Source organism: Cnephaeus nilssonii, assembly GCF_951640355.1.
Source record: "Cnephaeus nilssonii genome assembly, chromosome: 18".
Taxonomy (NCBI): Eukaryota; Metazoa; Chordata; class Mammalia; order Chiroptera; family Vespertilionidae; genus Cnephaeus; species Cnephaeus nilssonii.
In genome coordinates, this window is record NC_137089.1 from 41,094,276 (window position 1) to 41,114,925 (window position 20,650).

Here is a 20,650-nt window from a genome sequence, read left to right on the forward strand (position 1 = left end):
AAAAGACTGAGAAAAAAATGAACGGAGCCTCAAGGATGTGTGTGTGGGACCATAACAAAAACTCTAATATTTGTGTGTTCAGAGTCCCAAAAGAGAAGATAGTGATTGGGGCTAAAAAAAAAAAAAAAAGAACTTGAAGAAATAATAGCTAAAAATTTACCAAATTTTAGTAAAAGGTACAAACCTATAGCTTTAAGAAGCTGAGAAAACACCAAACAGAAGAAACACAAAGAAACCCATGCCAAGACACATCATAACCAAACTTCTGAAAGTTAAAAACAAAGAATAATCTTGGAAGCAATGAAAAACAACTCCTGACCGATGGAGGCAAACATTTAACAGGAACTTCTCAACAGAACCCATGAAGGCCAGAAATAATTGGCACAAGCTATTTCAAGAGCTAAAACAACAACAACAAACAAACAAAGAAAACAAAAAACAGTAAACCCAGAATTTTATAACCAGTAAAAATATCCTTAAGGACTGAAGAAAAACCCAAACATTCTCAAATGAATGGAAACTGAGAATATGTTGCTGGCATACCTACCCTAAAAGAATGACTAAAGTAACAAAGAAAATGATAAAAGCAGGACTCTTAGAACTCCACCAGGAAGGAAAAAAACACACACAGGAGTAAAAATGTTGGTAAATACAACAGACTTTCCTTCTCTTCTAAAATTCTCTAAGTTATGTTTGACATTAAAAGCAAAAATATAACCCTGTCTGATATGGTTCTAAACATATGGAGAGAAAATATTCAAGACAATTATAAACAGAGTGGTGTATAGGTCACTGAGAAGGGCACATCACTTCTGTGATATTCTTACCAAGAATGCACAATCTCAATCAAATAATGAGAAAATATCAGAAAAACCCAAATTATTAACATTCTACAAAATTCAATATTATGCAAAAGTGTCAAGATCATAAAAGGCTAAAGAGCTGCTACTTGATTGGAAGACACTTTAAGCGACATCGCAATTAAATGCAACGTAGGATCCTAGACTGGGTCTGAGACCTGAAAAAGAACATTAGTAGAAAAACTGGCAAAATTTGAATAAGATCTGTAGATTAATTATTGTATCATCATTAATGTCCTGGTACTGACAATTATACTATAATTATATAATTGTTAACAGTAAAGTCTATACTATTTTTCTCCTTTTCTCTAAGTGTAAAAAAAACCAACACACTTTAAAGGTGATTTATAAGAAAGAAAACTTTTCTTAAGTGCTTCAGAATAAATGAGACTTCAAAGAAGCTGAGAGCCTATTAGAATAAATAACAGATAAATTTAAGTTTTTCTATGCACGTCAGAATTTTATACTAAAAGAATCTTTCAAAAACAAGAGAAGAGAATCAGTGGAGGCTAAATTTTCTCTTAATTAGAAAAATTAAGTTACTGGACAATGTGAGTACTTTCTACCTCTGATATAGGAAGGAAAGAGGATGCAGGAAAACAATTTCCTGGCATAAAAGCCTGGAAAATCACAATATCCAAACAATCATGAAAAAGAGGAGTTAAAGGTTCCTCTATAAGTTAGAGTTTTAGAGAGAGAAAAATAACAATATAGGTCTATGCAATAGGGACTAAATAACATCAATAAATGTTACTTGATTTGCAAAAGCTGTGAGATAAGTTGCTGCTTAAACTGCAGATCCAATTAGGTAGTAACACCACCTATCAGATTTTCAGCTATTTCTATTTGTTTAAAATATATTTTTATTGATTTTAGAGAGGAAGAGAGAGGGAGAGAGAGAAACATCAATGATGAGAGAGAATCATTGATCGGCTGCCTCCTGCATGCCCGACTCTGGGGACCGAGCCCAGTACCTGGGCATGTGCTCTGACCGGGAATCAAACCTGTGACCTCCTGGTTCATAGGTCGACACTCAACCATTGAGCCACGCCGGCTGGGCACAGCTATTTCTATTTTTAATCTAGGAAAATATTACTATCTCTACCCTCAACTTTCTCCCCTATCATTACACAATGTTTCCACTGAAACTACTCTAAACAGGAAGCAATAACCACCTCAATGCCAAGTTCTTCTTTGCAGCATTCGACAGAGAAGTATATGCGCAACCAAGAGAGACTACTGTTCCAGAAGCCAAGAGAAAAGAAAGTTCAAGATGAGATTAAAAGTTTGGAATTTGAATCCAGACAGGTTAACTGCCTCTAAAAACAAAATTCAAAACTATGCAGAGAAATGTAACAGAATCCAGTCTCTATAATGTATCATTCATAATAGTCAGAATGCAATCCAAAATGACTTGACCTAAAATAAACAGGAAAAAGTGACTCATTCTCAAGTGAAAAGGCAATCTATAGAGGCCACATCCAATGCTGAAATAAGCAGAAAAGCACCTATTATACTTACTCACAAGGATATAAAGAAAACTATGTCTATAAGGAATGAACGAATAGAGAAAGTCACCAGAAAACAGAATTTTTAAGAAGAACCATATGAAAATTCTGAAAATGAAAATATCCAAAAAACAAAAACAAAAAAAAATCACTGGATAAAGGAGATACAGGAAAGAGTGAACTTACAGGTCAATAGAAATAGTATAAGCTGAGGTTCAGGGAAAATTTTTTATTTAAAAATAGATAAAGCCTCAGGAATCTGTGGGACAATATTTAAAAATGCATGTAAATGAAGGCCCAAAAGGAGAGGAGATAGAAAAGTGGGCAAAAATATATTTGAAGGAAATATGGCCAAAAATCCTCCAAATTTGATGAAAGCAATAAATATACCAATTTAAGAAATCTGAGAGTATACAGTGAGTTCAGTATTGGCACCCAAAATATATGTCCAGGTCCTAACCCAGCAGCTTTGAATGTGATCTTTTTTGGAAATACGGTCTTTGCAGATGGGATTAAGTTAAGGATCTCGGGATAAGATAATCCTAGGTTTAGAGTGGGCCCTAAATCCAACGACTAGTATCCTTATGGCTTTTCCAATATTTTGAATTACTTTTTATGACAGCTGTCACGATTACCAGTAATTAATGAATGAGTGACTTGGTCAATTCAGTGATTTTCAAACACAAGTGGGAGAATTCCAGCTTCAGGCAATAAGTTCATTGGACAAAGACTCTTGCAGATAACAATATAAAATGTAGACAAGATGAAAAGAAAAGTATCTGAAGGCACTGGAATGTGATCAAGTGTAGGCAGACACCAGGGCACAGTTTTCCCTTAAAGGACCAAAACTATAAAAAATAAAAATTGTGACTGTGTGGCTTTTTTTTTTTTTTTTTTTTTTTTGCCTGAGGTATTCTCGCTTTCTATAGTTCTATTGGTGGAAAACTGCCGTCTAACCAGCTGGAGGTGGCAGAGGAGAGCACTTCGGGGTGGCAGACGAGCTGGACATGGAGGGAACAAATCCCAGAAGGAAGGTGGCTGCGTGAGTGGTACAACTCTCAATGGGCATATAAACTGCACCCAAATTCCTGCCTGATGATAGACTCTGCGTGTCCAGGAAAGATCACAGAGCGCCGGAAATAAAAGTGGGCAGAGAGAAGTAAGAAATCCATTAAGATCTGAAAGTTTGGGGTTGTTCTTCTTTTACTTTCTTATTGAATTTACTGGGGTGACATATAGGTTAATAAAATCATATAGGTTTCAGATGTTGAATGTTATAATACATCACCTGTATATTATGTTGTGTGTGTTCAAGTCAAGTCTCCTTCCATCACCACTGCTATGTTTTTAATAGAGTGCGGTCTGTAAAGTATATACGGCTTGAGTACTAGAAAGCTAAACGCTTCACTAAAGTATCCGTAGACAAGGGCTGGTTGATAAGCTGAAAATTTAAGGGAGGGGAGAAATGCTGAAAGCTAAGAAATGCAAAGAGGATGGGCTCCAAAATACGAGGATAAACTCAGCCCAAATAATTATGAAGACACTGGGAAGACACTGCAAGAGAAAAGGCCACAGCTGGAAGCTGAGAGAACTAAGTGGAGTATCAGCTGAGGAATGTCGCTCTGGGAGAGGCAAAGCTTATACTTTCAGTCCAGACTGCTTAACTGAGTACTGGACCAAAAACAAAAACAACGATCTGCAAAAGAAAAAATGATAGAGTTGCTCTAACATATTATCCACAATGTCCATTTTTCAAACAAAAGTTATGCAAAAAACAAAACAACCACCAGGAAAGGGTGACATAAGGCAGTCAACAGAAACAGACTCCTGCCCTAGATGGTTTGGCTCAGTGGATAGAGCACTGGCATGCGGACTGAAGGGTACCGGGTTCGATTCCGGTCAAGGCACATGCCTGGGTTGTGGGCATAGTCCCCAGTAGGGAGCATGCAGGAAGCAGCCAATCAATGACTCTCTCTCATCATTGATATTGATGTTTCTTTCTTTCTTTCTTTTCTTTTCTTTTCTTTTCTTTTCTTTTCTTTTCTTTCTTTCTCTCCCTCTCTCTCTCTCTCTCTCTCTCTCTCTCTCTCTCTCTCTCTCTCTCTCTCTCTCTCTCTCTATCTCCTTCTCTGTCTTTCTCCCCCTTCATCTCTGGAATAAAAATATATACTAAAAACAAAAACATAGAAGCAAACCCATAAAATGTCTAGGAAAAAAGTAAGAGAAAATCTTTGCAACCCTGTAGTCAAAGATTTCTTAGATAAGATCAAAAAGGCACAAACTATATGGAAAATTGAACTTCATCAACATTGAAAACTTCTTTTCAACTTTTCAAAAGATGCCATTAAGATAATGAAAAAAAAAAGTCACAGGCAGTGAAATAATATTTGTAACACAAAAATTGTTTCCAGAATATATTTTTTAAAAACTGTTATAACTCCATAAAAAGAAAATGCTCCAATTAAAAACTGGGCAAAAGATGTGGACATTTCACAAAGATATATAATTTGGCCAATAAACACAATGTAAAGAAGCTCATATTGCCCTAGCTGGTTTGGCTCAGCGGATAGAGTCTCAGCCTGCGGACTGAAGGGTCCCGAGTTCGATTCCGGTCAAGGACACATGCCCAGGTTGTGGGCTCAATCCCCATAGGGGGCATGCAGAAGGCAGCCAATCAGTGATTCTCTCTCATCATTGATGTTTCTATCTCTCTCTCCCTCTCTCTTCCTCTCTGAAATCAATAAAAATATATATATATTTAAAAAGCAGCTCATATTGTTGGTCACCAGTGAAATACAAATTAAAATATAAATGAGATACTACTGTACCATTCATAAAGTAAGACTGATCACTGTGTGCAGCCCTCATACATTGCTGGCAGGAATGTAATGATACAACACATTGAAAAAAAATCTGATAGTTCCTTATAAATTTCTATGTACACTTACCATGTGACCCAGCAATTCCACTCTAAGATATTTTTCCAAGAGAATTAGAAACATGTCTGCACAAAACCTTGTACATGAATATTCATAAAAAGCTTTATTCATAATAGCCCCAAACTGAAAACAACTCAGATGTCCATCAATAGATAACCTGATCACTGTGGTATATATCCATGTAATTAACTAGTACTTAGCAATAAAAAGGAACAAACTTGTGATATATACAACATAAACAAATCTTAAAACATTATATTGAGTCAAAGAAAATCAGACGCAAAACTGTGCATGCCATATGGTTCCATTTTTATGAAATTCCTGAAAAGGTAAAACTAATCTTTAGTGACAAAAGGATATCCTGGTTGCCCGAGCCATGGGGAGGTGAGGGAGCAGGCTGCTGAGAGCACCAGGAAATTGGTCACAGTAATGGCAATATCCCCATCTTGATTGTGGTGGTAGTTACATGTTGGTCTACATTTTTCAAAACTCATCCAAGTGTACAATTAAAATGGGTGTGTTTTATTATATGTAAATGATACCTCAATAAGGTTAATTAAAACATTGAAAAGTGTAGTTACCTGTCAGAATGGCCACCATCAACAAATCAACAAATGACAAGAGCTGGCAAGGATGTGGAGAAACGGGAACCCTAGTGCACTACTCGTGGGAATGTAGACTGTGCAGCCATTGAGGAAAACAGTATGGAGTTTCCTAAAAACATTAAAAAGGAACTGCCATTTGACCCAGTGATCCCACCTCTAGGAATATATCCTGAGAATCCCGAAATACCAATCAGGAAGAATGTATGCACCCCTATGTTCACAGAAGCACTATTTACAATAGTTAAGACCTGGAAACAGCCATGGTGCCCATCAGCAGATGAGTGGATTAAAAAGCTGTGGTACATTTACACCATGGAATACTATGCAGCAGTAAAAAAGAAGGATCTCTTACCCTTTGAGACAGCTTGGAGGGACCTGGAGAGTATTATGCTAAGCGAAATAAACCAGTCAGAGAAAGATAGGTATCAAATGATCTCACCCATATGTGGAATCTAATGAACAAAATAAACTGATGAACAAAATAGATCCAGAGACATAGAAGCATGGAACAGACTGACAAATTCCAGAGGGAAGGTGGGGGTAGGGGGCACAGAGGGAGAGATAACCATTAACCAAAGAACTTATATGCATATATGCATAACCCATGGACACAGACAATAGTGTGGTGAAGGCCTGAACGTGAGGGGAGTTGTAGGGGAGCGGGTCAATGGGGGGAAAAGGGGGACGTCTGTAATGCTTTGAACAATAAAGATAAATTTAAAAATAAATAGGGAAAAAGTGTAGTTATCTTTGACACAACAGTTAAAGACACTAAGTCATTACTTATACATCTCATAAATAAACTTAACTCATGCCCTGGCAGGTTTTGCTCAGTGGATAGAGCATCGGCCTGTGGACTGAAGGGTCTCAGGTTCGATCCCGGTCAAGGGCATGTACCTTGGTTGCGGGTACATCCCCAGTAAGGGGTGTGCAGGAGGCAGCTGATCAATGTTTCTCTCTCATCAATGTTTCTAATTCTCTATTCCTCTCCCTTCCTCTCTGTAAAAAAATCAATAAAATATATTTTTTTTAAAAACAACTCATCTCACAATTCCCAAGCAGCTGTTACCTTAGGATATCAACACCAGTTGAATTTATCCTATGTGCTCATGTGACTATCTGCCCTTCCGCCTGTTCCCCCTACAACACATCCCACTCTAATGTTAGCTCCGTGAGAACCTTGACTGAATTTATGCTGCATCCTCAGTGCCAACAAATGTACCTGGCCCATGGCAGGTGCTCAATGCATTTTGCTTGAATGAATGAATGAATCCCTTACATGTTAGTACTCATCGGGATGAATACTCACTAATCTCTCCTAGGCCTTTGCCCAGTTTTCCTGGTCAGTTTTCTATCTATGGTTTCAATTACATCTATATACCAATGACTGTGTCCTACACTCTATTGCTGATCTCTGGACCCATTACAACTGCCCACTGGACATCTCCATTTGAAAGTCCCTCAGGCAACTCAAATTCCACGGGTCTGAAGTGGAACTTAGTAACTTCCTCTAAGTTTATTCATCTCATAAATGAATAAACAAAATACTAAAAACAAAACCTTGTCTCAAACATATCATTCACATTACCTTCCTTTCAAGTTCTTTCTTTTCTCACAAACACATTTACCCTCTCAAATTCCTAACAGAATACTCTATTTATCCTCACACAGTCCCCATTTACTCAATACGTTAAATCCAGTGTCCACCCTGACCAGGCCAGTCAAAGCAGCTTCACAGAAGTCAGCAACAGACATCATGTAATGTTAATTAAATGAACTCTCTCTTAGACGACTGTACTTTCAGCTCCTTCCTCTACGCCCTCTGGCTCTGCCCTAATTTGATCTTTTGTTATTTCTCTCCTAGATTTGTGCAAAACCACTCTAATTAGTCTCTCCACCACCAGTCTCTTGATTGTCTAGTTCATCCTTCTCAGCCTACAGAATTATTTTTCTGAAATACAAAAACCACGCCACTACCCTTTCAAAAATATGCCCTGGCCAGTTTGGCTCAGTGGATAGAGCGTCAGTCTGCGGACTAGGGGGTCCCGGGTTCGATTCCGGTCAAGGGCATGTACCTTGGTTGCGGGCACATCCCCAGTAGAGGGTGTGCAGGAGGCAGCTGATCGATGTTTCTCTCTCATCGATGTTTCTAACTCTCTACCCCTCTTTCTTCCTCTCTGTAAAAAAATCAATAAATTTTTTAAAAAAAATAAGTCGGTGGTCTCTGCCTAACAGCCAAACTTCAAACTACCAGCAACACACACGTTTTCAGCCTCCTGCCAGCCACTTCCACTTTGACCTCCAAGCATTTTCAAAAACGCCATACCCTTTGTCTTCGGTACTCAGCTGCTTCTGCCTGCAATTCTTTTTCTTCTTATCCACCTTAAAATTCTGTGTGCTCTTTACTACTTAATTCAAATGTCTCCTCTGTCATGGATTCTTCCCTAATTCCTTCAGTCAGAGCTGTTCGTTCCCATTTATGATTAACATATGTAGCCATACCTCAAGTGAACACCTGTCAGGTTACACGGACTATGACACTTACTGTAGGGGGCAGGCATTACAGACATTATTTCATGCAGCATGCTAGGAATTTTTCATTCTTTTTATCCTGGAGACAGGGCTAATTTGTGGTAGTGGGCAATCTTCGGCATTTCTACCTGTGTCCAACTTGACCATAACTCCTCCTGTGCCCCCGGGCCCAGTGCCTGGCATGCTACCAGCAGGTGCAGGTACTAAGTACTTTTCCAGAGTGAATGAACACATGGCCCATTTCCTGTTCGTCAGCTGGATCAACTCCCCTATTCAATGGGACGATGTCCTAGAGCCAGATTAATTTCATAGACACTGAAATTACTGAAAACTATCCTTTTCTCTTAATAAGAGCTTTTCAAGCTGTGAACTTTGTATCATTTTCCAACAGTAGTCCTGGTTTTCTCAAATGTTCCCTTTCAGGACTTGATTCTGTACTGACACATACTTTTTATTTAAAAGAGGACTGTACTCGAGGTAAACACATTTCAAACGTTTTCAACTGTCCCTTATCTCTGAAAGCTAAATCTGCTTTTTGGTGTGACTCTGTTAAGATGGTGGAACTTTCCAGAACCTAAACTCAAGTCAAGGTTTAAAATGAATCATTTCATGTAGGAAAATGAGTAAACAGATTACTAATAGGATGTTTTGCTTGGGTTGTCCCTCAGGTGTGTATTTAGATAATAAAATTTTATCTTAGAATAAAATCCAAAGTTCCCAGAAGATTAAAAGAGTCAGAATTTTTAAATGACTCAGACTCAGTTGTGTATATAGTTGGGGGCAGAAATAAATGTATTAATGAAATTTAAGAAAACCATTGTCCACCACCACACACTAGCCCTACCTACAAGGATCAGTCTTCAAACACTGTGCAGCCACTGTGCTACAGTTTGATTTAAAATAAGGATCTGTTGCCCTGCCAGTGTGGGTCAGTTGGTTGAGCACCGTCCCGTGCACCAGGAAGTTGCCTGTTCAATTCCTGGTCAGGGCACAAGCCTGGGTTGCAGGTTTGGCCCCAGCAGGGGGCGTGCAGGAGGCAGCTGATTGATGTTGATGTTTCTTTCTCACCAATGTTTCTCCCTCTCTCCCTCCCCTCTCTTTGAAAACAATAAAAACATATTTTTAAAAATAAAATAAGGATTTGTTAGCAAAAATGTACCAGGCACTTCTGCTTGCTCACAAAGTAATGTATGTAATGCCTACTTAATGCCTACTTCACTCTCTGCTAGATCGTCAGTCAGTCCACGAATGTCAGTTCCGTTCCCTCGTTTCCCCATCAGCTCCCAAGTGAAGCGTGCCCTGGAATGCCAGAGCAGTTCGTTTCCATGTGCACAAATCCCACGTATTCCGCATACGGTTCTCTTTCTCAGGAGTTGTCCTGGGTGAGAAGAGAACAATCATGAAATTTAAGCCAGGTTATTCATGGGGGGAAAAAAAAAAAGTGAGACATAGCCAAATGCTGGAAAGAGGCAAACATCATCTCAACACGACCTAAAATGAGCACAGGTATGTCAACACCTGCCTGATGGCACCATGAATCTCTCGTCGCTGAGAAAGTCACCTCGCTGCCAGCCTTTCCTAGCAAAAGGAAATGCAGTTCACCTTGAGACGAAACATAATTTATTTTTTCTTTAAAAACTTGATTTTCAAATAACTCCAACCAGAATCCTCGTGTTGGGATGGACTCTCTTCTGATGCAAACTGAAAAGGCTGCCGACACGTCTAGGGAGGGGGACGGGGACGGGGGGGGGGGGCGGGGGGGGGGGGCAAGGATGGCCGTTTCCCAGCCACAGTCACTGCGGCAGGAACAGCTCTCTGGGTTTGCCTAGGACTTTTTCTTGGAAATGTCTCATGTGTCTCACTGTGTGTGTGCTGGGGCCAAGGCTCGGGGGAGTGTCTTTGTCCTTCTGAGCTCCACCATGACGTTCTGCACTGATTTGGGGTGGAGTTAGTCCTGAGTAGTTTATGCGGTGAGAATGGACTGTTTGCTCAGACTTGCTCCACTCTTTCCAGTATTTGTTACAGTATATTTTTACGTGTATCAGGACTTCCATCTTCAAGTGTAATGTTTTTCTCTTTAGAGCTGGAAGTTTTAGCACCATGAGTTGATCTAGTGTAACTCCTCTGGTTTTGGTGGAAGCACAGCTACTACGGGGTTTAGAGCCCGCTATGAAAGAAGCCTGCTACAATCATATTAAACTTCAAAAAAGGGAGACAGATCAGCTGAAACGTATTGTTTGAAAAGAGAGTTTTCAAGTAGATGTCTCAAAGCATCTGAAACTCACCGTAATGGAAAGCCTCTCTATAAAATACTCCTTAAATATGTAAAATAAACTAACTATGGCTTAACTGAGACACCAACTTCTTTATATTCTTTATGTGAGAAAAACAAATCTAGTTAACCCCACTTTACTCTGCAGGGTTCAATAACAACACTGCTCAAAGGATGAGGGAAACTAGGAGGAGCACAGAACAGCAAATTGAAATTAAACCCACCTAGAAAGAATAGCTTATTAAAGTACAGCCAGCTCTCCATATCCGCAGCTCCACGTCTGCGGATTCAACCAACTGCTGGTCATAAATATTCAGAAAAAGGGTTATGTTGTTGCTGACGTGAGCTAGGTAGTCAGGTCTGTGATGGCGCATCTGTACTGAACACGTACAGGCTGTTTTCTTGTCATTATTCCCTAAACAATACCATGTAACAACTATGTATATAGCATTAACATTGCATTAGGTATTATAAGTAATCTAGAGATGGTTTAAAGCAGGGGTCCTCAAACTTTTTAAACAGGGGGCCAGTTCACTGTCCCTCAGACCGTTGGAGGGCCGGACTATGGTTTAAAAAAAACTATGAACAAATTCCTATGCACACTGCACATATCTTATTTTGAAGTAAAAAAACAGAACGGCAAAAACACCCGCATGTGGCCCGCGGGCCGTAGTTTGAGGACGCCTGGTTTAAAGTCTACGGGAGGATGTGTGTAGGTTACAGGCGAATACCGTGCCATTTTGCATAAGAGACTTGAGCATCCGCCTGGAACCAATCTTCTGCGGATACCGAGGAGCAAATGGAATTCATTTTCAATCTAATCTGTTTCTAATGACTCATTTAAACAAAACAAAAAAAACTGCTTATATTTAATTATACAAAGATATTTCTAATATAATTAGTATGGAAAATCAAAAAACTTAGGATAGTATAAATTAAAACGTAACAAAAAAGTCTTCAAATATTCAGCTCAAATGTACAGCATTTCAAGAATGTCTTTCCCATAATAATTTTCTTTAAAAAGCCCCATGATTTTGAAACATTTTGGCATTATAATGAAAGAGTATCAAATTACACAACAAAAGGCCCTGAAACACCAGGACTATAATTTTAAGCGAGCTTTTATGAAATGCATGAAAGTTATAGAAGCATACTGACTGAAGCATAAAATCTGAGGTTCACAGAACTAATGACATAAAACTTTTTGCTAAAAAATAATAAAATACTCAAGTTTTAAAAGAGGATAATTAAAATGCACTCAATGAAACTGCAAAGAAACAAATACTCATTTATGACACAGATCCAAAAGCTTGCTTCTAATATGTGATTAAAAACTTTAGGTGAGCCCAAGCAAGAATAAAAGCATTACCAAGAATGTGCAAGTGTTCAGTCACATTCTGCTCTGTGAAGTCAGCTTTATTAATAACTTTAATTGCATAATAATTTAAATTACTTAATAGATTTAAGCAAAAGAATATGAGCTTAATACCTACATTCTGGTGAGCAAATGAACTTTTAGTAATTTATAAGTTTTAATTAAAGGCTGGGTAATGAAAAAAAATAAAAGTTAAAGCAACTTAGTTTTCAGTACACTAATATAATTTTACTTTGTAATACAATATTAACTGTCACATCAGATTTCAATAGGCAAAGAAGGCCAAGGAAGGATTTATACAATATCCAATAAGCAATAATTATCTAGTCAGCATACAATAACAAAATAAAAAATACTAACCTAGAAACATAGTAAAAGGATTTATTGTTTTTAAGTTCCAGAAATAAAAATAACAGAATAGCATAACACCCCGGTCCTATAATTTCTAAACTACAACCCAATTCAAACATTTAAGAAACAGGAGCAATCTACCTGTTTTTCCACCAGGTAAATAGACCTGAGAAAGTTACCTATAAAGAAATAGGCTTTAAAACTCTTAACCACAAAGAACCTTCTACTGTGACATGAAGATGTGGATACACCTCTCAGGACACTAAGCCATTTCCCACAATCCTGTCCACGGCTCAGCGGCAGGTTGCGATGCACCAGAGAGACAATATTTCATATCAACACCCAGCTCATTCGACCAAAGAAGCCTGTTTATACTCATTAGTGTGTTAAAGTCATAGTACACAAATTTGGAAATGTTTAGCTTGTCCATAAATAATGAATATTATCTCTGCTATAAGCTTTAATAAAAGGTCTGAGCAGTCAGTCCAATAATGGGGAAAACAGACTACAGTCTGACTAAGGTAAAGATATATTCAAATTATTACTGTTTTCATTGCCAAGAATTAACAAATAAATACAAATAAAAAACTGAAGCAGCAAAATTACATCTACCACATCTCTAAGCAAAAAATCAATTCAGAGCTTGAATGCAATTTTTGCGTCATTTCTAAAAAAAAATGCAGCATTACTTGGAGACGTTTCTAAAGGACCAGATTTGTAAATAAGCAGTGACTTTCTTTTCATGGCAGTCTATGTCTAGTTCATTCTACGCAGATTATACACAGAACTAAAAATTACTTCGCTGTTTTCCAGTATGTGGTATGAATCAAGGTCTTTTTATTTTGAACAGTGATTTATTGTCATTCTTATAATTAACAAAACCAAGTTCTAAAATTTTAACTTTAAGCGCTTAAAATTTCAGATGAAGAACCAATAATTGGTAACAGTTTCTGTAATTTCATATTAATAGTCTAATGACTACCTGGCAATCAATTTGAATGAATCCATTTCCGGTGGGAAAAAAAAAGAAAACATGCAAAAATCCCTCCCCACACCAAAAACACATGTTCTTCTTTCTTATTTTGTATCTAAACTTGTAAAATTTGTATAAATACATGATCATTCTACATAATACAGATCTCCTAGAGTGTTTCTAAGGAAAATTACAGTTTTTAGTCATAAGGAAGAAGACTAAGATGGAAAAGAGGTGAAAACAGGGGAAGCTGCAGGAGCGAGACGCCCACGCACAAGCTCGCTGCAGTTCAGCGGTCACGTTAGCGGTCACGTTAGCGGTCACGTTAGCGGTTACAGGTCAGCACATGATGTTCAAGCAACTAAGAAATCAGAACACAGGTATTTCCTCTTCATAGCGTTAACCATTCTTTCAAAAATTCTATCCATAAAGGATTGTTGGGTGGTTTTTTCAAAGGAGAACAAAAAATAAACAGGAAAGAAATGCTTCTATCCCCAAATTCAAATAGACAACCAGTTACGTGGACTAGAGCTGGTTTCAGACCGCCCAGTGACACCGAATTGTTGGTACCATCTGAGGTAGGTGCCACCCCCACACGGTTCAAAACATGATCCAGTAAAACAAATATGTGGTGTTATGCCCCAAACAACTAGAAAGCATTTCATTATTGTTCTAATACCATGTTTCATGAATCCCTTAGATAACAGACCTCTAGGATGCTGTATCTTATAATGATATAACTGAATTATTACTGGCAATAGAATTCAAAACTTCAATGAGCGTAAAAGCATCATTAGAAGAACTCAACCTTATGTAAAAGGAGGGAGAACTTAGAGCTCAATACTACTGCCAAATATATGAAGGCAGAAATTTTGTTTGTGGAAGACAGAGTGGAGTTAGCTGTACCCACCCAATCAAGACCCACCAAAATACAGAATAGAGCATTGGGGGTGGGGGGATGGGGGGAGTTTAAAAAAAAATAAAAGAAGGAAGAGGAAGAAGAAAAATGGAGGAGAGCCAGGCAGCAAAAGAATCACTAGGGAGAATGAAAATAAAAGACAATGAGGCACGTGCACATGGCCCTCCTTTCTCTGCCGTTTGTGTGCCTAGTACTTTACAATGTAAGTGGCATATGGGTCACACTAGCAGGCAAAAAATGAGCTTTCTGATGGACAGAGATGGAGGATTTGGAGCTAATGAGTTGTTTTGTTTTCTTGGTTTTGTTTTTGCTTTTAATTCATACCTGGAAGCCTTGAATCCTTGCTAAATATTCCAGCTGTTTTGAAGGTTGTACTGCAGAACAAGGGGGAGTAGGAGAACTTCCTTTTAACCCTATGGCTTCCGCCGTAGGAGATGTTCCATTCATAAGGAGTTCCCTGGCAATTGTGGCTGAACTATTCGAGGTGGGAGATATACTGAAGAAAGAGCTGGAGGGTTGGTTCATATCTTTGGGTGACAAATAGCCTAGGGTATTGCCAGAGATTACTTTGTGGCGGCTGGCTTCCATCTCTTGATAAACATCAGGAGACAAATGAAGAATTCCTTTTGGAGCTATAAATAAAATGAATGAACATTGTTATTACACTTACAAATAATGGAAATAGAAACATGTTACAGCATTATTAACTCAATGATTTCCATTGGTGTGGTGATGAAATAAGAAACACTGTCCATCAAGCATCTTCCTCATATTTGCAGAGGCAAGTGCAGTCTCCATTTAGAGGTAAATAATGTATGTTTCAATATTCCTAAAATCATTAGTTTAAAAAGATCCAACAGCCCTGGCCAGCGTGGCTCAGTTGGTTGAGCGTCGGTCCATGCACTAAAAGGTTGCTGGTTCAATTCCCAGTCAAGGCACATGCCCAGGTTGTGTGCTCAATTCCCAGTAGGGGGCATGCAGGAGGAAACATCTCACACCAATGTTTCTCTCTCTTTTCCTTTCCCTTCCTCTAAAAATCAATAAAAAAAAAAAATATTTTATTTAAGAAAAAGATCTAGCCCTGGCTGGTTTGGTTCAGTGGATAGAGCACTGGCCTGCGGACTGAAAGGTCCCGGGTTTGATTTCAGTCAAGGGTACATGCCTAGGTTGCAGGCTGGATCCCCAGTAGGGGGTGTGCACGAGGCAGCCGATCAATAATTCTCTCTCATCATTGATGTTTCTATCTCTCTCTCCCTCTCCCTTCCTCTCTGAAATCAATAAAAAATAATAATCTATACATATAAAAGCCTAAGCAATCATTCAACCATTCGACCATTTGACCGGTAGCTATGATGCGCACTGACCACCAGGGAGCAGACGCTCAACACACAGGCATGGAAACATGCAACAGACTGATGAATCTCAGATTCATGCACCAGTGGGGTCCCTCAGGCTGGCCTGCAGGGATCAGGCCAAAACTGGCCCGGTGCACAGATTCGTGCACCGGTGGAGTTCCTCCACCTGGTCTGCAGGGAACGGGCCAAAACTGGCAGTCTGACATCCCCCGAGGGGGTCCCAGATTGGAGAGGGTGCAGGCCAGTCTGAGGACCCCCCAACATGCACAAATTTTGTGCACCGGGCCTCTAGTAAATAAATAAAAGATCCAACAAAATGATTTCAGTGAAACGTGTATATGGAAGGGAAGCTGTGGCAGAACAAGGATAAATGATGTGTGGACATGCAATGGATGGGAGGTCAGATTAGGAATATGCAGTGTCTCCGCCCTGCAATTTAATATTTTATGAGCTCATAAAAGAGACACAAACACCCTAATCTACACAGCAACTGAGATACAGCAGGTAAAATGAAGACTGGGTCACTCCAAAGCTGAGGTACTATCTCCGATATCCAACGGCCTACTGGTGCTCTCCTCTTCACAGACAACTCTAGCTCATGAACATGTCAAAAAGAGACTGGATCTTCTTCCCCCAATGGGCACTGTCTCCTATCTTGGTTATCTCATCATGATATCACCATCTATCTGCTCAGTTGCCCAACCTAGACTCCTGGCAACCATCTTTGATTTACCCACAAACAAGCAGTTACCACATCCATTCTAGAATTTGCCCCTTCATCCTTAAGCTCATCATAGTTCAAGCCAGGTCATGGATAGGCTGTGATAGACAAAGGAGAGAGCATGGGCTATGCTAACAGGTGGTGGGGTTGTAGATGCATAAAAAAAAAAGCACTTTCCTTTGACTACCATTTGTCTCGGAGATGTTTCAAACCACATTTCACACGACTTGTTCTAATGTCTCTGGGTCAGATAACAACTCGCAAATCACATTATCTTTCAAAATTATGGATAAATCACCATTTTTGGAGAATGTGTTCTCTGAGAGATACCGCTTGATTCCCTCGTGCTTGCCCTTCCCTCTCCCGCTATTAACCTTCTGATTCAAGACCTCAATATTGATTTTTTTCCCAATAATTTTTTATTTATCATAATTATAGTTGTCATACAACTATAGTTTTAGGTGTACAACACAGTGATTAGACATTATATAACTTACAAAGCGATCACCCCGATAAGTCTAGTACCCATCTGACACCATACATAGTTATTACAATATTATTGACTATATTCCCCATGATAGAGTTTATGTCCCTGTGACTATTTTTATACCTGGTAATTTGTATATCTTAATTCCTTCCCCTTTTTCACCCATCCCCCAATCCACCTCCCCTTTGGCAACCATCAAAGTGTTCTCTGTATCTATGCATTTATTTCTGGTTTATTTTTTAGATTCCACAAAGTGAAATCATATGGTATTTGTCTTTCCCTGTCTTATTTAAATTAACATAATACCCTCTAGGTCCATCCATGCTATCTCAAAAGGTAAGATTTCATTCTTTTTTATGACCAAGAAATATTCCATTGGTCATAAATTCCATTGGTCATAAATTCCATTCCCCACCCTATATATTGGGAATAGTCTCATAGACTTAAAAATTAAAACCTGGCAAGGCTACTTTAACATTGAAAAAATAAGATGATGCAGGGATTACATGCATGGACTCTGGCTGGCACATTTTGTGGTCAGCCTTTATTCTGACACTTATAACTGTGTGACAAAGCCAATTACTTAACTTCTCTCTGCTTCAGTTTTTCCACCCATAAGATGGGGAAAATGGTACTACCGCCTCAGAAGGATCATGTTATGTACTACTTTTCATAATTGGGGCAAAATGTAGCTGCCCATACAACAGCAAGATGCCTTTCACCTGTATGAAAAGTATGGCCACTGGTGCATGCAGAGTCCTGGATGACGAGAGGGATGTCCGACTGCCCATTTAGGCCCAACATCCCATCCCCCGAGAGGTCCCAGATTGCAAGAGGATGCAGGCTGGGCTGAGGGACACTACCACCACCCACCCACCCCACCCTCCCAACCCGTGCACAAATTTCGTGCACCGGGCCTCCAGTTGTAAATAATGCTGCAATGAATATAAGGATGCATGTCTTTTCAAATTAGTATTTTGGGTTTCTTCAAATAAATACCCAGAAGTGGAACTGTTGGGTCTATCTTTAATTATTTGAAGAACTCCATACTGTTTTCCATACTGGATGCATCAATTTACAACCCCATCAACAGTGCACAAGGGTTCCCTTTTTTCCACAGCCTCATTAGCACTTGTTTGCCAATTTACTGATGATAGCAATGCTGACAACTGTGAGGTACTAGCTCATTGTGGTTTAATTTGCATTTCCCTGATGATTAGTGATGTTTGATATGTCTGTTGGCATCTCTATGTCCTCTTTGGAGAAATGTCTATTCACGTCCTCTGCCTTTTTTAATTGGGTTGTTTGGTTTTTCTGTGTTAAGTTGTAGGAATTCCTTATATATTTTGGATACCAACCCCTTATCAGATGTATCATTGGCAAACATCTTCTCCCATTCACTAGGTTGTCTTTTTGTTTTGTTGATAGTTTCGCTTTGCAAAAACTCTATAGTTCGATGTAGTGCCATTTGTTTATTTTTTTCTTTTGTTTCCTTTGCCCAATGAGACAAATCCAAAAAATATTACTAGGAGTGATGTCAGAGAGTTTACTGCCTATGTTTTCTTCTAAGAGTTTTATGGCTTTGGGTCTTATATTTACATCTTTAATCCATTTTGAGTTTATTCTTGTATATGGTGTAAGAAAGTGATTCACTTTCATTCTTTTGCATGTATCTGTCCAGTTTACCCAGCACCATTTACTGAAGAGACTATCTTTACCCTATTGTATAGTCTTGCCTCCTCTGTCATAAATTACACACCATATAGTCACTGGTTTATTTCTGGGTTGTTTATTCAGTTCCATTGATCTATATGTCTCTTCTTATGCCAGTACCATACTGCTTTGATTAGTATAGCCTTATAGTATAGTCTGATATCAGGTAACATGATATTTCCAATTTTTTTTCTTCTTTCTCAAGATTGCTTTTGATATTCAGGGGTTTCTGTGGTTCCATATACATTTTAGGATTATTTGTTCTAGTTCTGTGAAAAATGCCATTGGAATTTTGATAGGGATTACATTAAATATGTAGCTTGCTTTGGGTAGTATAGACATTTTAACAATGCTAATTCTTCCTATTCATGAGCACAGTATATGCTTCCATTTATTTGTATCTTCTTCAATTTCTCTTTTCAATGTATTATGGTTTTCAAGTACGGGTTTCTTTACATCCTCAGTTAAATTTATTCTAAGGTGTTTTATTCCTATTGATGCAATTGTAAATGGAATTTTTTTCTTAAATTCCCTTTCTCGTAGTTTGTTATTGGCCTATAAAAATACAACCAATCCCTTTCTCCAGGTGCCAATAAGGTGCTCCATCCTTCTCAGGAAGCTTAAGGCCTTGTTGGGATGAGGCCTTCACTTCATCCGGCAACAGCAGGGATGGCAGAGTGTGTATCCCAGGAAACCTCAGGCAGTTCCTTACCAGTAGAGCATGAAGAGGGAGCTGGGAATGGGGGGAGGCAGGGGCCAAGCTCCATGGGGCTTTATCTTGATGACATTAAAATATATGAGTTGTTATTTCTTTCATTTATATGCCTTAAACTAATATATCAATCCTATTTTATGGATTTAGATTATGCCTTGTTAGTTTTATAATCAGGAATAAAGTTCAATAAAAAAGTTTTAAAGGAAACATATGCACTAGAAAAAATAAAAGAAATTTCCCTAGCCCGAGGAAATAACTTTTAATATTTTGTTCTGAGATATGCTGTATTTTTTATGCATTTTTGTTAACTCGAAAAAACAAGTTAAAACATAGAAGTACCATACGATCCTGTTGTTGTTTACAAAACAATATACTTCTAGTACTAATTTTTAAAGTAAAATATTTCATCATATGAATTGTTTTCTTAAATAATTCCATTTTGTTGGACATCTCATTTGTCTCTGTTTTTTTGCAATTATAAACAGTGATGAACAGTTTGTAATTAAGTCCTTGTTCACACAAAAATTCATTTTGTTAAGTTAGAAGCAGAATTGCTAGTTCAAAGAATATGTATTTTAGGGTTTTTGACACTAATAAATTACTCCAAATTGGAACAACTCCAAAAATATTTGTACCAATTTCACATTTCCCTATTAACATATGAAAGTGCCTTTTCCCCAATTTTTCGGTATTGGATTTTTTTTTTGTCACTGTTCTCTGTTACTGTAGATAAGTGGCAAAAACTTTTTAATAATAATATCCAAATCGAAATAGGAACAAAGGTACCTTCAGCCCCACCCCCTGGCCTCTGGGGAGGTGATAGGGCCTGGAGGCAAGTGCCAAAGGCCAATGATTTCATCAGTCATGCCTGTGTAATGGAACTTCCATAAACACCCCTGAATGATGGGGTCTGGAAAGTTCCTACCTTTCTAACACATCCACGTGCTGGGAGGACAGTGTACCCCAACAACACAGGAACAGATGTTTCTATGCTCCTGACTTCTCCAGATCTGGCCCTTTGCAGAATCTCTCCATCTGGCTGTTCATTTTATATCCTTAACTTGAGGACTGGTGCACGAAATTCGTGCACGGGGCGGGAGGGTGTCCCTCAGCCCAGCCTGCACCCTCTCCAATCTGAGACCCCTCAAGGGATGTCCAACTGTCCATTTAGGCCCAATCCAGGTAGGGTCAGGCCTAAACGGGCAGTCGGACATCCCTCTCACAATCCAGGACTGCTGGCTCCCAACTGCTCGCCTGCCTGCCTTCCTGATTGCCCCTAACCGCTTCTGCCTGCCAGCCTGATCACCCCCTAACCACTCCCCTGA

At 38.8% G+C, this 20,650-nt stretch overlaps 1 protein-coding gene across 7 annotated transcripts in view; it reads right to left on the reverse strand.

The window, feature by feature from the left end:
- The window catches only part of STAU2 (staufen double-stranded RNA binding protein 2), a 228,320-nt gene that overhangs the window by 99,822 nt on the left and 107,848 nt on the right, over positions 1-20,650 (reverse strand). For 5 of the 7 annotated variants that reach the window (XM_079796393.1, XM_079796395.1, XM_079796399.1 and 2 more), the window contains one exon: positions 14,659-14,966. In XM_079796393.1, the coding sequence (XP_079652519.1) occupies positions 14,659-14,966 (308 nt within the window). Of the gene's footprint in view, positions 1-4,605; positions 9,823-11,485; positions 13,110-14,658; positions 14,967-20,650 lie in introns of those variants that run through there. The other 2 variants (XM_079796397.1, XM_079796398.1) reach the window with 2 other exon arrangements.